Source organism: Neopsephotus bourkii, unplaced genomic scaffold (genome assembly GCF_033783945.1).
Source record: "Neopsephotus bourkii isolate Nb327-2 ecotype Australia unplaced genomic scaffold, CSIRO-AGI_Nbou_v1 NB_1768, whole genome shotgun sequence".
NCBI classification, from domain to species: domain Eukaryota; kingdom Metazoa; phylum Chordata; class Aves; order Psittaciformes; family Psittacidae; genus Neopsephotus; species Neopsephotus bourkii.
This window is the reverse complement of record NW_026902242.1, coordinates 1916264-1930054: the sequence shown is the minus strand read 5'-3', so window position 1 is coordinate 1930054 and position 13791 is coordinate 1916264. Positions and strand designations below refer to the sequence as shown.

The window sequence follows — 13791 nt, the reverse complement described above, 5'->3', positions numbered from 1 at the left end:
CCCTGCAGGCTTTCCCCACCCTGCAGAGGGATTGGCCCATACCAAGAGGCACTTTGGATGTCCCTTGTTCTGATGATGGAATTGTTAGAACCCGATCCTTTGGAGGGGCTGTGATAGTCTTTGGGTGCTGCAGTGGCCCTGGGCTCCTAGCAGGTGACAGTGGATTTGGTAGCGCCTTCCCTTAGACACCACAATTGCTTGTTCTCCTCAGCATTTAATTCTGCACATCCCAATGGATCAGTGCCTGGCCCCATACCTGTGCCAGCAGGATAGGGAGGGAGCTGCTTTCTTTTGCAGGTCACTTGGAGGAGGTTCTTGTTAAAAGGCTTTGCTCAGCACCTGCTGGTCCCTGTTTATAGCCCCCACCTCCCTTCCTCCCCTCCCCTCTGCAGCAGGTGATGCTGGAAGGATCACTTGCAGCCAGAGCAGGTATGTCAGAGCAGTGCTAGCAGTTCCCCACCAATGGCTAAGCAGGCTGGACTGTTTTAGGCTGTTCCTGTGCATATGAACTAAACCCACTTGAATTATGAGCAGTAATGTGATTTTTCATGCAAATAACACTTCTGTTTAGCTTTCACAGTAGCAGAGACTTCTAACTGCCTAGAAATAGTCCTGTGGTCATCCAAGAGCAGTCTTGTTAGTCCACAGTCTGGGATTCCCATCTGGAAACAAAACCAGTTGCTTATTTTTAAGTGGAATCATTCAAAAGGGTCAGTGCAAACCACTGCCATTGTAGAAACCCTCCCAGGCGCCGTGGCATTACTGGGTGCACCTCTTGCTTCCCAGCCAGCCTCAGTGCCAGGATGCAGCTTCTTGGCTAGCGTCCTAGAAGATGCTCCATGAAGATCTCTGCAATGCTATGGGTTTGCACCCACCCTTCTGCTGTCAGGGTTCAGCCTTCGCCTCATCCACATCTCCTGGTGTATCTGTTTTCATCCATAACTTAAGTCTTTCCACACAAGTGCTAAAATGCTTAACCCTGAGAAGTCCTTGCAGTGAGCATCAGCAGGACAAGCTAAGGAATCTTTCAGGCTTTAGTCACCCATGTTGTTATTTGCTGGTTTCCTGCCCCATCTGCCTGTGTAGATTATATATACGTATGCAAAATCATGCAATAAAGCCAGTTTTGTGCCCAGAACCTGGAACCCATTTTTCAGTCTGTTCTTTCAGCTCACTCAAGCAAAGGCTCCTTTCTCTTCCCATCCTCTCGTGTAACCAGCTGGTGCACTCCTCTCTTTAAACTAGGCAGTTGAAAGCAGAAAGAAGCTGAATTGGTGAAACTGAAGCAGAGCAGGGGGAGAGGGTGGTGAAGAGGGTGGCAATATGACTTGACAGATGCTGGTCACAGAGCTGCAGATGTGATGGGAATGGGTTCTCCTTTTCATCCCTTTCCCTGCCTTTAATGTCCCTCTGCAGCAGTCGCCCTGTGTCCAACTTTGCTCCTGTGACTGTCCCAGCACTGGCTGTGCTCGGAGCTGATGGCAGCATGAAGTGGAGATATATCTTAGGACGATGTCTACCCTGCTGGGGGGTGGCAACTGAGACCTTTCCCCTGCTCACACCTCACCAGTGACAGCATCCTCACCGTCCTGCTAACCCAGACACATCCCTGTCTCAGGGTATTTGTTGTCCCAGTTATTCCAGTTTTGCCTGAGGGTGGGTGGACCTGTGTTTGGACACTGAGCAGCCCCCCCTGTGCTGGGGACCCAAGCTGGCTTCTCCATCATCGTATCCAGAAGAACAAACACCATCAGAACCTCCTTCCTGGGGGTGGTTTAACCCATTTAATAGAGGAGGTCTGTGGAGATGAGCCCCCTCCTGCCAGCCCGTGTGCCCCAACAAGCTGCCTTCCCTTCTTCTCTGTATTTAATTTCATGCTTTCCCTAAAACAGCCTCCGGGGGGGGGGGTGGGGGGTCTGAAGGAGAACGGGGGTTGGCACCCAGCGTGACTCGTGTGGTGGAGCGAGTCCAGGGCAGCATCACTCACCGACGCCCCGCAGCAGGCACCGAGTGAGGAGCAGAAACCTCCCCCTTGCCTGGAGTAGCAGCGGGTCAAGGACAGGGATGAGCACGTCCCCAGCGCTCCGGCTCTGGCGGCGGAAGGTGAGATGCTGGTCCCTTCTGAGTCACGAAGCTCCCGGTGCTGATTCGATGGGAGGGGAGATGCCCCTGCTCGGTCCCGCCGGGGCTCGCCTCTGACATCAGCACAAAACTGGCCATAAAAACGGCGGCCGGCGAGGACTCCGGCTCAGACAGCGGCCGCGGGGCTCAGCGGGACGGCAGCCAGCGCTTCGCTTCGCCGCGGTAAGTGCAGCCCCATCGTGCGGAGCAGTGCTTTCCTCTCCCTCTCGTGATGCTTTTGCTGCTGACTGCTTTCCCGAGCGCTGCTTTGCCTCTGAGCGTGTGTGTGTGTGTCCCTGTGTCTGTCCAACTGCCGTCGCGGTTCCCAAAAGGCGGCTCTAAAAAGTTGGTGGCTGCAGCAAACCTGAGCTCTCGGGAGCCCAGACGAGCTCCTGCCCGGCAGGCATGCTGCAAACTCCTCCTTTACAGGTCATAGACTCACGGAATGGTTTGGGTTGGAAAGGACCTAAAGATCATCCAGCTCCAACCGCCTGCCACAGGGTCCCTGAAAATAAAGCTACTGCATGTCCCGCCCTGTCCTGCTTAACACAGCTCTCCTGCTTCTGCCCCTTGCCCTGCTCCCTTGCCATAGGTGGCTGCAGAAATCAAGCCCATCACTCAGCCTGCTCTGCACTCACGGCCTTGGTGCCATAAAGCATGTTACAGGGTGCTCCCACGTTAACAGTCCAGCAGCCAGGTCCAGGGGTGCATACCAAGGGTGCAGGGGTGGGTGCCAAGGGTGCAGGGGTGGCCACGGTTCATCCAGGGCAAAATCCTATTTAACGACCCTGGGGTTTGTACAACCCACGTTTGCAGGAGCAGTTATCCCCAGAGCTGTCATCCCACTGAAACCCCCTGCTTTTGACCAAGCTGCCCTGACCAAGCCAAATCCCTTCGCTCCCACAGCCGTGCCGAAGGCCGTCATCTTTGTGGCATCCATCGGGAAGCACCAGGCACTGGGAGGCTGCGGGACCAAGCCACAGCCCATCAGAGAGTGCTGGGGATGAAGCTGGGGGCCGCCTGCCTGCTGTGCCTGCTGCTCACCTGCCTGACCCTGCCCGGCGCCTGCAGCCGCCGCCACGAGCACTCCATGGAAACCCGCAGTGAGAACAGGAGTAAGGGACCCCCGCACCCAACCCCTGCCCCCAGAACCCTCTGCACCCCCAGCCTCCCCTGCACTGGGGAGAGCGGGTGTCCCTGTGTAGAAGCAATGGTTTTCTTTCATCCCCCTCAACCCCTTTCCCTCTCCCCTGGCATTTGTCTCCCCTTCACCATGGGTGCAATGCCCTGTCCCCCCTCTATGTCCTCTGTCATCCCCCCCGATGGTTCCTTGGCTTTTGCCTTGCAGACCCGGACATCGACCCCTCCTGGTACACAGGGCGCGGGATCAGGCCCGTGGGGCGGTTTGGGCGGCGGCAGGCACTGGATGAGGGCATCCATCCTGGGGGGGCTGGCCACCGGCAAGCTTGTGCCCCCCCACACCTGCACCTGCAGCCCCCCCGAGGGGAGCGGAGCCTCTGAGCTGGAGCCCGCAATAAAAGCCCTTTTGCTCTCACCCCCGTGTCCCTTCCTCTCTGTCTGAAATGCAGCACAGGACAGTGAAACCAAGAACTGCTGATCTTGCCATGGCTTTGCAGCCTGCCCTGGCAGGGGGTGCAGTGCAGCAGAGCTGCTCTCTGTATTACATTCCATATCCCCAGAAGCCACCCTAAATGTAAGCCCCAGAGGCCTTCCTTTCCTAAGTGCATCCCCTGACGTCCCCACAGCACACCAGCATCCATGAATGCCCCCTACACCTTCATTTCCATGGTGCTGGGGTCAGAAACAGTCACTCCGTTTCCATGACCTGGCTCAGAAACTCCCTAGGAGCACATTGGGCCATGTCCGTTGTGCTGCATGTCCCCATATGTTCCTGCATGAGCGGAGTCCCCAAGCCAGACCTCCTCTGCTTTGAGGACAAGAAGGGCCACAGAGAAAGGTGACCCTCAGGATCTCTGTTTGCAGATCTCTGTTTCCAGGATCTCCTGGCCAACACTGAGGGTCTAGGGTTGTTTGGGGAGGGAAGGGTTAATCTTGTTTCTCAGTTGCCCTAATGTAGGGGCTTTTAGGCAGCAAATATGCCTTCTGGCTGGGAAGGAGTCCCTGTCCCACTCCAGGATGGCAGGACTGGGGCTGGCAGGGTGAGGGGAGCACCAGCTCCAGTCGCTGCCACCTCCCCACCTGTGAGCTGACATCCAGGTTAGGGAAAACCCACAAACCCACCCCTTTAGGGCACAGTTCTCTTTATTTGCAGCCTGGTGCAAAGCTGCTGGCAGGCACCGGCTCCACTCTGGGAAGTTAAACTCTCGCTCTTCAGACAGGAAGGCAGATGGAGGCATAAAGTGCAGCTGGGGCGGGAAGGCACCAGTCTGGGCTGGTGGCAGCTGTGCTGGGAGGTCCCACTCCTCTCTGGAAGCAGAAAGGTGGGGGAGAAACCCCTGCGCTTCATCTCTTGCTCAAAGGCAGTGCCGGAGTTGAGGAACCCCCATGCTGGGGTCAGGTAGGCTCTGACCTCGCTCAGAGCGGGAGGGTGGCAAGGCTGAACTGCCCCTGCCCTGCTGCATCCCCCTTGCCTTGTCACTGCTCCTCTTGGAGACCTCATCCAGGTCCAGATCTGCTGTCCTCAGAGCCGGCAGCACCCTGTCCGCACCCTGCTCTCCCCCAGGGTGACTGTTGACCTCGCATGCGGGGATGGGGCTCGGGCCTTCTCTTGTTCCCGCTGCAGGAGCTCTCGGGCTAGGAAGAAACACAAGGTTGGAAAGGGCTCATTCCTCCTCCCAGGGGCTGGGATGCAGCGGCTGTCCTGTCTCACCCCAGGGGAGCCACTGGTGACTGCCACTACTGTCCCATGGTAACTATGTTAGCTCTCTACTGAGCGTCTATGCCAGGGACACCATTACACATAGAGTGGATACTAAAGCAAACGAGAAGTGTGGTTTGGGGAAAGGACATGAAATCCATCTCAGATGTTGGAGCATCCCGGGATGGATCTGTTCATCCTTCTGTCCAGAGGTGTGACACATTTCACAGAAACCATGGGCTGCTGTGCCTGTGACCATTGCAGTTGCTGGATGTGGCACAGGCTGGACCAGCCAGGAAGATCTCAGTGCCAAACACAAGCAATGAAGGGGGTCAGCTTTGCAGGGGGGAAGATACTTGCAGCGCTGAAGCAGAAGTTTGGGACCTGTGTGTGCAGCTCTGCTCTCATCTAAAGCCATGACACAACTCACCTACGGCCGTAAAGATATCATTTACTTGGTGGCTGGATTTTGCAGATGTCTCCATGAACAGGAGGCCTCTGGTCCTTGCAAACTCTTCCCCTTCCTAGGTGGAGACAAGCAGAGTTACTCCCTCAGCCACCTCCGGGGCTGCTTGTTCATTACAGTGGCAGTTCATGGCAGGTCAGGACTTGCACACGGACTTTGGAGGTGTCTGAAAGCCTCGTAAACACTTAGTTTTGCTAGGACATATCCCAGTGCTTGCTGGTGAGGGGTAAGGAGCAGGTGTGGGAGCTCACCCCAAGCACTCACCTCGGTAGTGACTTCTCGCTCAGCAGCAAGATCCACCTTGTTGCCTACCAAAGCAATGACAATTTCATCAGGAAGGAATTCCTTCTCCAGGTCCCTCAGCCACAGCTTTGCTCTGTTGAGCGATTCCTGGAGATATGAATACAAAACCACTCAGGGATCTGGTTTTGATTTAATCCCATTCTCTCAGGCATAGCAAAGCTCAATGGGTAGCACCAAACCAAAGCGGGTGAGAGAGATGTGGTGGGGAGACTGAACTGAATGAGGAAGAAGCTCTTCCCTGTGAGGGTGCTGAGGCGCTGGCACAGGGTGCCCAGAGAAGCTGTGGCTGCCCCATCCCTGGCAGTGTTCAAGGCCAGGTTGGACACAGGGGCTTGGAGCAACCTGCTCTAGTGGAAGGTGGTTGGGACTTGATGCACTGAAGGTCCTTTCCGACACAAATCGGCCTGTGATGCTATGATTCTATGACTTTGATTGCCCTCTCTCAGTGAAGCAAGTCACAAGCCCTCAAAACACTTTTAAGGGTAAATCAGCCTTGGATAGGATGCACTCATTCTGCACAGCATCAAAAATCACCCCGGGGTTGTGGCATGGGCCTACATTGGCAGGGACAGCCTCTGGCACATCCCAGGTGGGATGCTCACCTTCTCAAGTGGTACTCCTGTATCTGGACACCTGCCCTGGCAGTGCTGCTGCAGCAGGGCTTAGAACAGCATCCCCTGCCTTACCTTGTTGGTGATGTCGTAAACAAGGAGAGCGGCATGGGCACCCCGGTAGTAGAGGTGGCACACACTGTGGTACTTCTCCTGGCCTGCCGTGTCCCAGATCTCCAACTTGACCGTGGCCACCTCCATGTTGAGCATCTGTGTGAAGAAGGAGCCTGCAGGGAAGGTGCACGTTCACTTGCAGGAAGAGCAGAGAGCTCAGATTTGCTGCTGTGAAGTAAAATCCCTCCTGAGGGCCAGTAAAGGTGCTCTAACACACAAAACTGTGCTGGGTTGCTCATAAGCACTGGCACTGTTGATGGAATGGCAGGGCAGCCTGGGGGCAGGCTGAGAGTCCTTCCTGGCAGCAGCTTTGGGTGGATGCACACCAGTTCTGATGTCAGATAGCTCTGAGCCCTGCAGAATAGCCCTCAGATACAGAGCCACTTCCACCTTGCTGGTGGGTCAGACCTGTGGGAGCTGTGAATAGAAATACCCACTGAAAAGGGTCCCACTACAAGGAAGCCTCCATCCCTGCTCCACTTGTGCACCAGCCAGAACCAAAGCAGAAGGACAAGGGGAGCAGCTCCACAGTGCCTTGCTCTCCATCACCAGCAAGCTCTTCAGACTGCAGGTGGGACCTCAACCTTTGCGTCTGCTGCGCCTTCTTAGGGCAAAATCCAGGTGTATCATGTAAAATAAATGTCTATAATGTCTAGGTGCTGCAGGAAGCTGTGCTGATGTGAACATAGAGGGCAGGCAGCTTGATATCAGCAGACATGTTGGCTCAAGGGAGGTTTTAGAGGGAGCAGAGCTCTCGCCTTGATGATGGAGACCATCCAGAGATGCAGCATGAGCATGCACAAAGCCTGTCTTCAGGCACGGGCTGCTCAGCATGGCCTGTCAGGTCAGGGCACACAGGAGCAGATACTCTCCTCTTTGCCTGTGAGGCACAGTGTGGCGCTTGCAGCCTGGCGAGGGCAGCACAGGACCAAGCGTGCAAGGGGCAGACGAGCAGTGCAGCTGGACCCCAGTTTCACTCTTTGTGGCTGCAGAAGTTGGTGTTTGGTGCCTCCAAACCACATCTGGACCTGGCTTTGCTCACAGCCTTGTGCTGAGGAAGATGGGCTGCAGAGAGCTGGAGGTGACAGCAAATGCGGAGGTCTGTTCCTGGGTGTGAGATATGTGGTGAAGGGAATTAAGGGAACACCCTGATAGGGGTGATGGATGGGCTGCTGATGGGGGTGATTAGGCAATCAGGGGGAGGCATGTTGCCTCAGTGGGTGGAAGAAGGAAGGATGCTAAGGTTCCGTTCTGCCCTTGCACAAGAGCCACAGTCCTTGGAGCAGCACATTTGAAGGTAATTACATGTAATAAATACACCAAATGAGAATAGGGCTGCCCCCACCCCATTTATGGTGGCAGGAGCAGGTAATTTGGCTGCAGTTTCACCTCCCCTTCTCTCAAGAGTATAAGGTGGGCAGTTGAACCTTACTATAGTAGAGGGTGAGGATGTGATTTTCTATGCAGGCAGTGGGCTTGCTTTTCTCTCCAAAGCAGAGATGCTTCTTTGGTAAGATTTGCACTTCTGACTGTGACACAACACCTGGGTGAAACTGAACTTACTGAGTTACCAATTGGTTTGTTTGTTGGGTTTGTTTTTCTAATATGAGCTCAATTACTCACTGTCTGGCTTTGGGGTTTAGTGCTACTGCAGTAAGTGAATTTATCAGTGGCAATGCTGAATCTGGATTTCTGGTGCTTTATGTTCAAGTGGGTTTGTGCTACTGCAAGATGTACCAACCAGTTCTGCTGCATCCCACCCTGCTATAAGGAAGGGCATCAGGCCTGGTCTCGTGTCTGGAGCCATCAAGCACACACTCACTCACATCCCACGGTTGGCAGTGACTCCTTGAAGTCATTTTTCACGTATCGGTAGGCCAGGCTTGACTTTCCCACTGATGTGCTCCCCAGCAGAACCACTTTGTAGGGGTAAGTTGGATGAATCCCCTCCAGGGAGGTGTCCAGCACTTCTTTCTGTGCCATGCCCTGTAAGGAAACCAACATCATTTGATGTGCATCTGCAGTGATCAGCCTGTCAGCTGAGCCTCCTGCATCAACTCCTAACTGGTCTCACTGGGGCAGGTGGGGCATTCGAGCCTATTCTAACCTCAAAATAGGCTAGAATAAAATCATTAATCTCCTGAATCAAATTTATTAAGTTAAAATACCTGCCACTGTCAGTAATGACCAGAGGGTGGAGATCTTTAGAAAGAAACTATGCCTTCTTCTTGGATTGGGTGCATCTACTGCATACTGGAAAAGTTGACAGCAGATGGGCATCACTTATGGGTGTGCCTTGCTCCTGAGCACACCTCCTTCCCCAAAGTGCTGGGGAAGAGCTTAGGCTCTTCATGTCCCACATTTATTGTGCATCCTGCTCAGAAGTTAGACCAGGGGAGCCTGACTTGGGCTGGAGGTGACCTTGGGTGCAGAGGTGATGCTGCTGCCAGTTTGCCCAGGAAATGGCTGTGCACCTCCACAGCTGGTGAGTTTTGTGTCAGCTCTGCTTCAAGTCAGCATGGTGCTTGCCAGGGTGAAAAAGCCAGGACTGAGGGGACCTGGCTCAAGCAGCACATGGCGGTGACCAGGGAACGGTGGGAGAGCACTGCCCCAAATACAGTGGTTGCCTCAAACCTCACCTGAAAAGAGCGCTGGCTGTACCCTGGGAAGGGATGGCTGGTGGGAGCCCTCCTGGCTGGCACATGTCCCCTGCTCCCAGCCTTGAGCTTAAGGAACTGACACTACCCTGCTGTCCTGCAGCTAGCCAAAGCTTTGCCCTGGCTTTTCCTTACAGGGCTCCTCCTCCAATCTCAGCTCACATGGAGAGCTGTAGGAAAGGAAGATTCATGCATAGCTTGCAAAGGAAGGGTCACAGGGGGTTGGATTGAGCAGGAGAGGGTGTGAGTAGACCTTACAAGCTCTTATCCCATGTCACATACAGCAGCAAAGGGGAAATACACCACCAGCAAGCCTGTAACTGTGTGCAGAGATGAGATGTGCCTTTATCTGATCTAACACCCAAAGGCAGCAATGGAGCTTTGTGAAGGATACTGAAATGTTTGTGCCCTACTGCTGTTCTCTGCCTGTGTGCCCTGATGCCCTTGCTGCTATCCCATGCCAGATGTAGAGTCTCCCATGCCTGGGTGAATGTTGCTGGCATGGGGTGCTTCCCTCTGTGTGCTTTCTGAATAACTCCCTGGTCAGCCAGACAGTGCAGGTCTGTGGGACGTGCAAGAAAGAGTCAGTGCCATTACTCCAGCTTCTGCCTGGGGCTCGCAGGATGTGGTGTGCAGAACCTGAAAATGAGCAAGGCATATCTCTATAAAGACACCTGAGAGTGGCCCTGCTCAGGGAAGTCTCTGTAGCTCACTTGTCTGACAAAAGCCTCTTGTTCCTGCACGCTGCTCATCCCACACATCCCTTATTTTGCCCATCTTCCCCTGCAATCTGGCAGGCTCCAGGCCTTTAATCACTCTCCCTTTCCTGAGCTGTTACCAGAGCAGGCTGTCATTAAGATCATTCCTCAGTGCTGGGGGAACCCAGGTCTCTATCTTTAGACAGAGGTGGTTTTTCTGCTCAGTGAGATGCGCTTTCATCCCCCTGAAGACCAGGGGTAAAACCCTCTCCTGCAGCTCATACAGCCCCGTGATGAAGAGCAGTCACAGTTTGTACAGCACAGCCCATGAGGGGTAGGTTATATTTTAGGTACAGCATAAGGGTGCTCCTTATGGTATTTAATTACATACATTTGCCTCTCTGTAGGCCTGGAAGCCCTTTCTGGGCAGTTACATTGGTTACTGCTGCTGATAAGCCATAAACCTCTCTAGGGAAGCAAGAAACTGCATGAAAACATTGTCCAAATTCAATTTCTCATGATTTCCCTCTGCTGCTCTCTGTATAGCACTAAAGGCTGCACTGATGCTTGAATGCAGGTCCCAGAGAACTAATCCAAGGACAGAAACTTCCTTGCAAGCTTTTCATACTAGCGAGCACCTATTGGAGAGTTTTGCCAAATCTCACCTGAAACAGTATATTTTCCATGTTTTTTCCATGTTAAGAAGCAGAAGGTGAGTCTCCCTTTCAATTGAGGAGAACAAGGGATAAAGACAAGTGGCTTTATTCCAATTCAGTGAAAATAGGATTTAGGGAAAACTGTTTCCTTTGCCCTTGTTTGTTTGTTGAAGGAGTTCACAGAGTGAAACCTTGTGCTCACTGGCTAATGGACGATGGGAAAGTGCTCCAGACACCTCACACAGCTGGTAGTCACCCTTCTGTGGCTGCTTTGGGGAACAGCTTGTCAGGGAGACCACAGTTAGGGTTACAGCTGGCTCTGCAAATCCAGGATGCTGCTCCAGCAGGGTCACTGACTCCTGCTCCAGGAGCAGATAATGGTGCTGGGGCCTCACAGCAAACAGCACCCCCCTTCTTTCAGCCGGAGCCTGTGCTGCCAGCAAAGCAGAAGCTCATTCTTTACCTGGAAACCCCCCTGACTTGCCTGGGCTAACGGAGCACATCCAGGAGGAGTATTTAAAGCAACTTCCCTGCTGACTCATGTGAGTTCAGCCCCAGCCGAAGACATCTGCATGGCAGATAGCTCCTGTCAGGGGAACTACCATGTCTGACTTAGCTCGCTGCAGACTTTACAGAAGTCACCAATGCTTCTGTGCAAAATGGCTTTAGCACATTTACCCCGTGCAGGAAATGCTGAGGGGTAACTTTAACTGGGACTGCTGGATGCTGGATTTGGGGGCTTTAGCTTGACCCTGGCAAAGAATAACTTGTCAATGTAGGGAGCAGCCTGGGGAACAGCTGAGGTGTTACCAGTCCTGTCCACCCGCCTAGAGGCCATGGTGAGTGGCAGCGAAAGCTGAACATGCTCAGATTCAGAATAAAGAGACAGAGATTAGACTAATTTCAGTCAACTGTAAAAAAAATCCTGTTTGTGGATTTAGTCTCCAAATACAGCTTAATATTTGTGACCGCTGGGTCTTGCAGCAAATATTCAGGACAGACTTGACTCATACTCACCTAGGAGGTGAGCACTGAAATGGCCATGACAGATCATTTCTCACTTCCTAAAGGAGGATGAAGCATCATTGTGCCCAGGAAATTGTGCTCTCAGCCAGCCCTGTTCCCTTGTCACAATGTCTCCTATCTCCTTCCCGTGGGCAATGGGTGGGCATGAGGACACAGCTCTGACTAGTCTTAATCAGCTTTCCCTATGGAGCCCACTTTTTTAGTGCAAATCAACTTAAGGGCAATCTGTTTGCTGGGCACAGCAGCAGCGCTGGATCAGTGATGCTACATTTGAACTGCCTGCCCTTGCTGTTCCTAAGAAGGAGCCTGACAAATCTGTTTCTGAGGGTGACTCAGTTGCTTATAATTAGCAGGAAAGTGAACTTTAGATAAGGAGCAGCCTCTCAAACTCTTATGGGCATAGAAATCAGTAATAAAACCCAGAAGAGTGAGGCGGCAGAGCAGGTATTTGCTCTGGAATGCAACCACAAGGGCTTGGCTTTTGCTACTCAATAGATTAGTATCTCTGAAGCATATTTAACCTGGGGAGGGGTATCCTGGGGGATAAGACTTTTATTTCCAAAGGAAAACAGTGAAGAAAGAAAAGATAATGCCCACCTTTGGGGATGGAGCTGCTCAGAAGTGGTATTTAAGACTCTATTTAACTTCCCGGGAAATTAATGATGTTTAAGTCTAATGATGTCGAACTGATGTCTAAGCTTTTCTACACAAGCTTTAAGAAGATCCTAAAGCCATTAAAGACACTTGCTGAGTTTCTGCAGGGGTACAGCAGTGAACAAGAGCCACGGTTAATAGGACTCCAACGTAGGTTTACACAGGTATCCAGCTCTGCAAGTTTCAGACATGATGCTTTAGATTCTTTCAGACTTAGTTTTGTTCCCCCCCCCCCACTACCCCCAGATAGTGGCCATGCACCTACCTCCACAGTTAACTTCAAGTATTCAGCTCAAAGCCCTTCTCTGGTTTTGGGAGCCTCCTCCTATCTTCTTAAAGCTCTCGTGGTGCTGGTGTAGGAGCGCAGCTGCTTGGAAAGTTCACTTAAGGCAAGGTTACACGGGGGTATGAAAATCCCAACTGCAAAGGCTTGTACATAAACACTGTTAGATTTACACAGCGCTTAGTTCTCATCCTCAAAGCTAAGGGGAAGAGAATAAGGGTCATTACCTGTGCAGCCAGTTAGTGACCCTTAACCAGCAAGGAGAGAGCTTTAGCAGACAGAGTGGGTTGGGGAAATAAGGCAGTGATAAAGAGAGGCTGCCCTGCGCTATGGATGAGACCAAGTGTTCAGCTAAGACCTTTGCTTCAGCTCTTCAGAGAGGATGGGGTAGGGCAGAGGGCTTCCTGAGTCTCCTTAAAGCCCTCTTCTCTTGGACAGGAAGCCACCGAGCATGGTGCCACCCCCATGCCTGTCTGTGGCTGGGATGCAGGGCTTCTTCCTGATGGGACATCGGGAGTCCTGGGCTTGTCTGGAAAGCGCACCCTGAGGGTGGTGCCTGCGGCTGGGGTCCTGCCCTGCCCTGCCCTGCGTGGAGCCTTCCACAGGGGCACCGTTACCTTCCTGAAGAAGCCTTACCCTGCTCCAAGCTCTCCCGTCCCTGCCCTGACGTCCGGTAGTGTCCAGTTGCCCGAGCCCTTCCGCACCCGGGCAGGGAAGAGTGAAGCCAGGCAGCAGCTCCCAGGGAGCGGTGCCAAAGGTGAGAGCTCAGTGAACCTTAGACCCGCTGCCGAGATGGGTGAGCCGGGTCCACAGGGCTGCCGCCACGGTGAGAGCAGCGGGTGGCCATTCCCCTGCACCCAATCCCTGCCTCTGCCATTCCTGCTCCCCACACTGGGGTTTGGCCATGGGTGGATGGGGGTGAATGGATGGGAGGGTGAGGTTTCCCAGAGTCTCAGGATTGGAGCCAGCCCAGCTTCCCGGCGCATGGGCAGCAGCAGCAGCCGCACCTCAGGGACCGTTCCTATAACACAGCAATCTCTGCTGACGCACACTAGCCCTGGCTTTGGTCTTGTGCCAGGGTATGGGCTCAGATAACTTGGGAATTGCTGAAGTGATTTGCTTCCAGGAGCGTGGCTGCTTTACCAGCTGGTGGGAGGCAGCGCGGTCGCTTCTCTTGCAAAGCCTTCAGCAGATGAGCTGGGGAGGTGCAAAGGGAGCCAAAACTCAGTGCCTGGGTTTTTACTGCCTTTTAATTAAGGCAATAGCTGGTTGCCACAGGCAGCCGGGGCCTGCTGCTTTGGAGAAGGCTGCTCTTGTTAAAGCTCAAGTATCTTGAGAGAGAAATCGTAGTGTGTTAATGCAT

General features: G+C 53.3%; 2 protein-coding genes across 3 annotated transcripts; one reads left to right on the top strand and one right to left on the bottom strand.

Annotated features, from left to right (window-relative positions):
* The first annotated feature begins 3063 nt into the window (after positions 1–3063).
* On the top strand, positions 3064–3676 carry PRLH (prolactin releasing hormone). Its single transcript, XM_061379293.1, has 2 exons — positions 3064–3224; positions 3470–3676. The coding sequence occupies exons 1-2, from the start codon at positions 3125–3127 to the stop codon at positions 3640–3642; spliced, it is 273 nt and encodes a 90-aa protein (XP_061235277.1). The 5' UTR covers positions 3064–3124; the 3' UTR covers positions 3643–3676.
* A 710-nt stretch (positions 3677–4386) lies between these two features.
* RAB17 (RAB17, member RAS oncogene family) lies at positions 4387–12854 on the bottom strand. Of its 2 annotated transcripts, XM_061379094.1 has the most exons (7): positions 12656–12854; positions 12089–12216; positions 8281–8440; positions 6416–6567; positions 5691–5816; positions 5391–5484; positions 4387–4896 (listed from the first exon to the last, which is right to left on the bottom strand). In XM_061379094.1, exons 3-7 carry the CDS (start codon positions 8435–8437, stop codon positions 4784–4786), a joined length of 642 nt encoding a protein of 213 aa, XP_061235078.1. In that variant the 5' UTR covers positions 8438–8440; positions 12089–12216; positions 12656–12854; the 3' UTR covers positions 4387–4783. The 2 variants fall into 2 exon arrangements, with proteins under 2 accessions (XP_061235078.1, XP_061235077.1); XM_061379093.1 differs by lacking the exons at positions 12089–12216; positions 12656–12854 and having other exon boundaries at positions 8281–8669.
* Between the last annotated feature and the right edge of the window lie 937 nt (positions 12855–13791).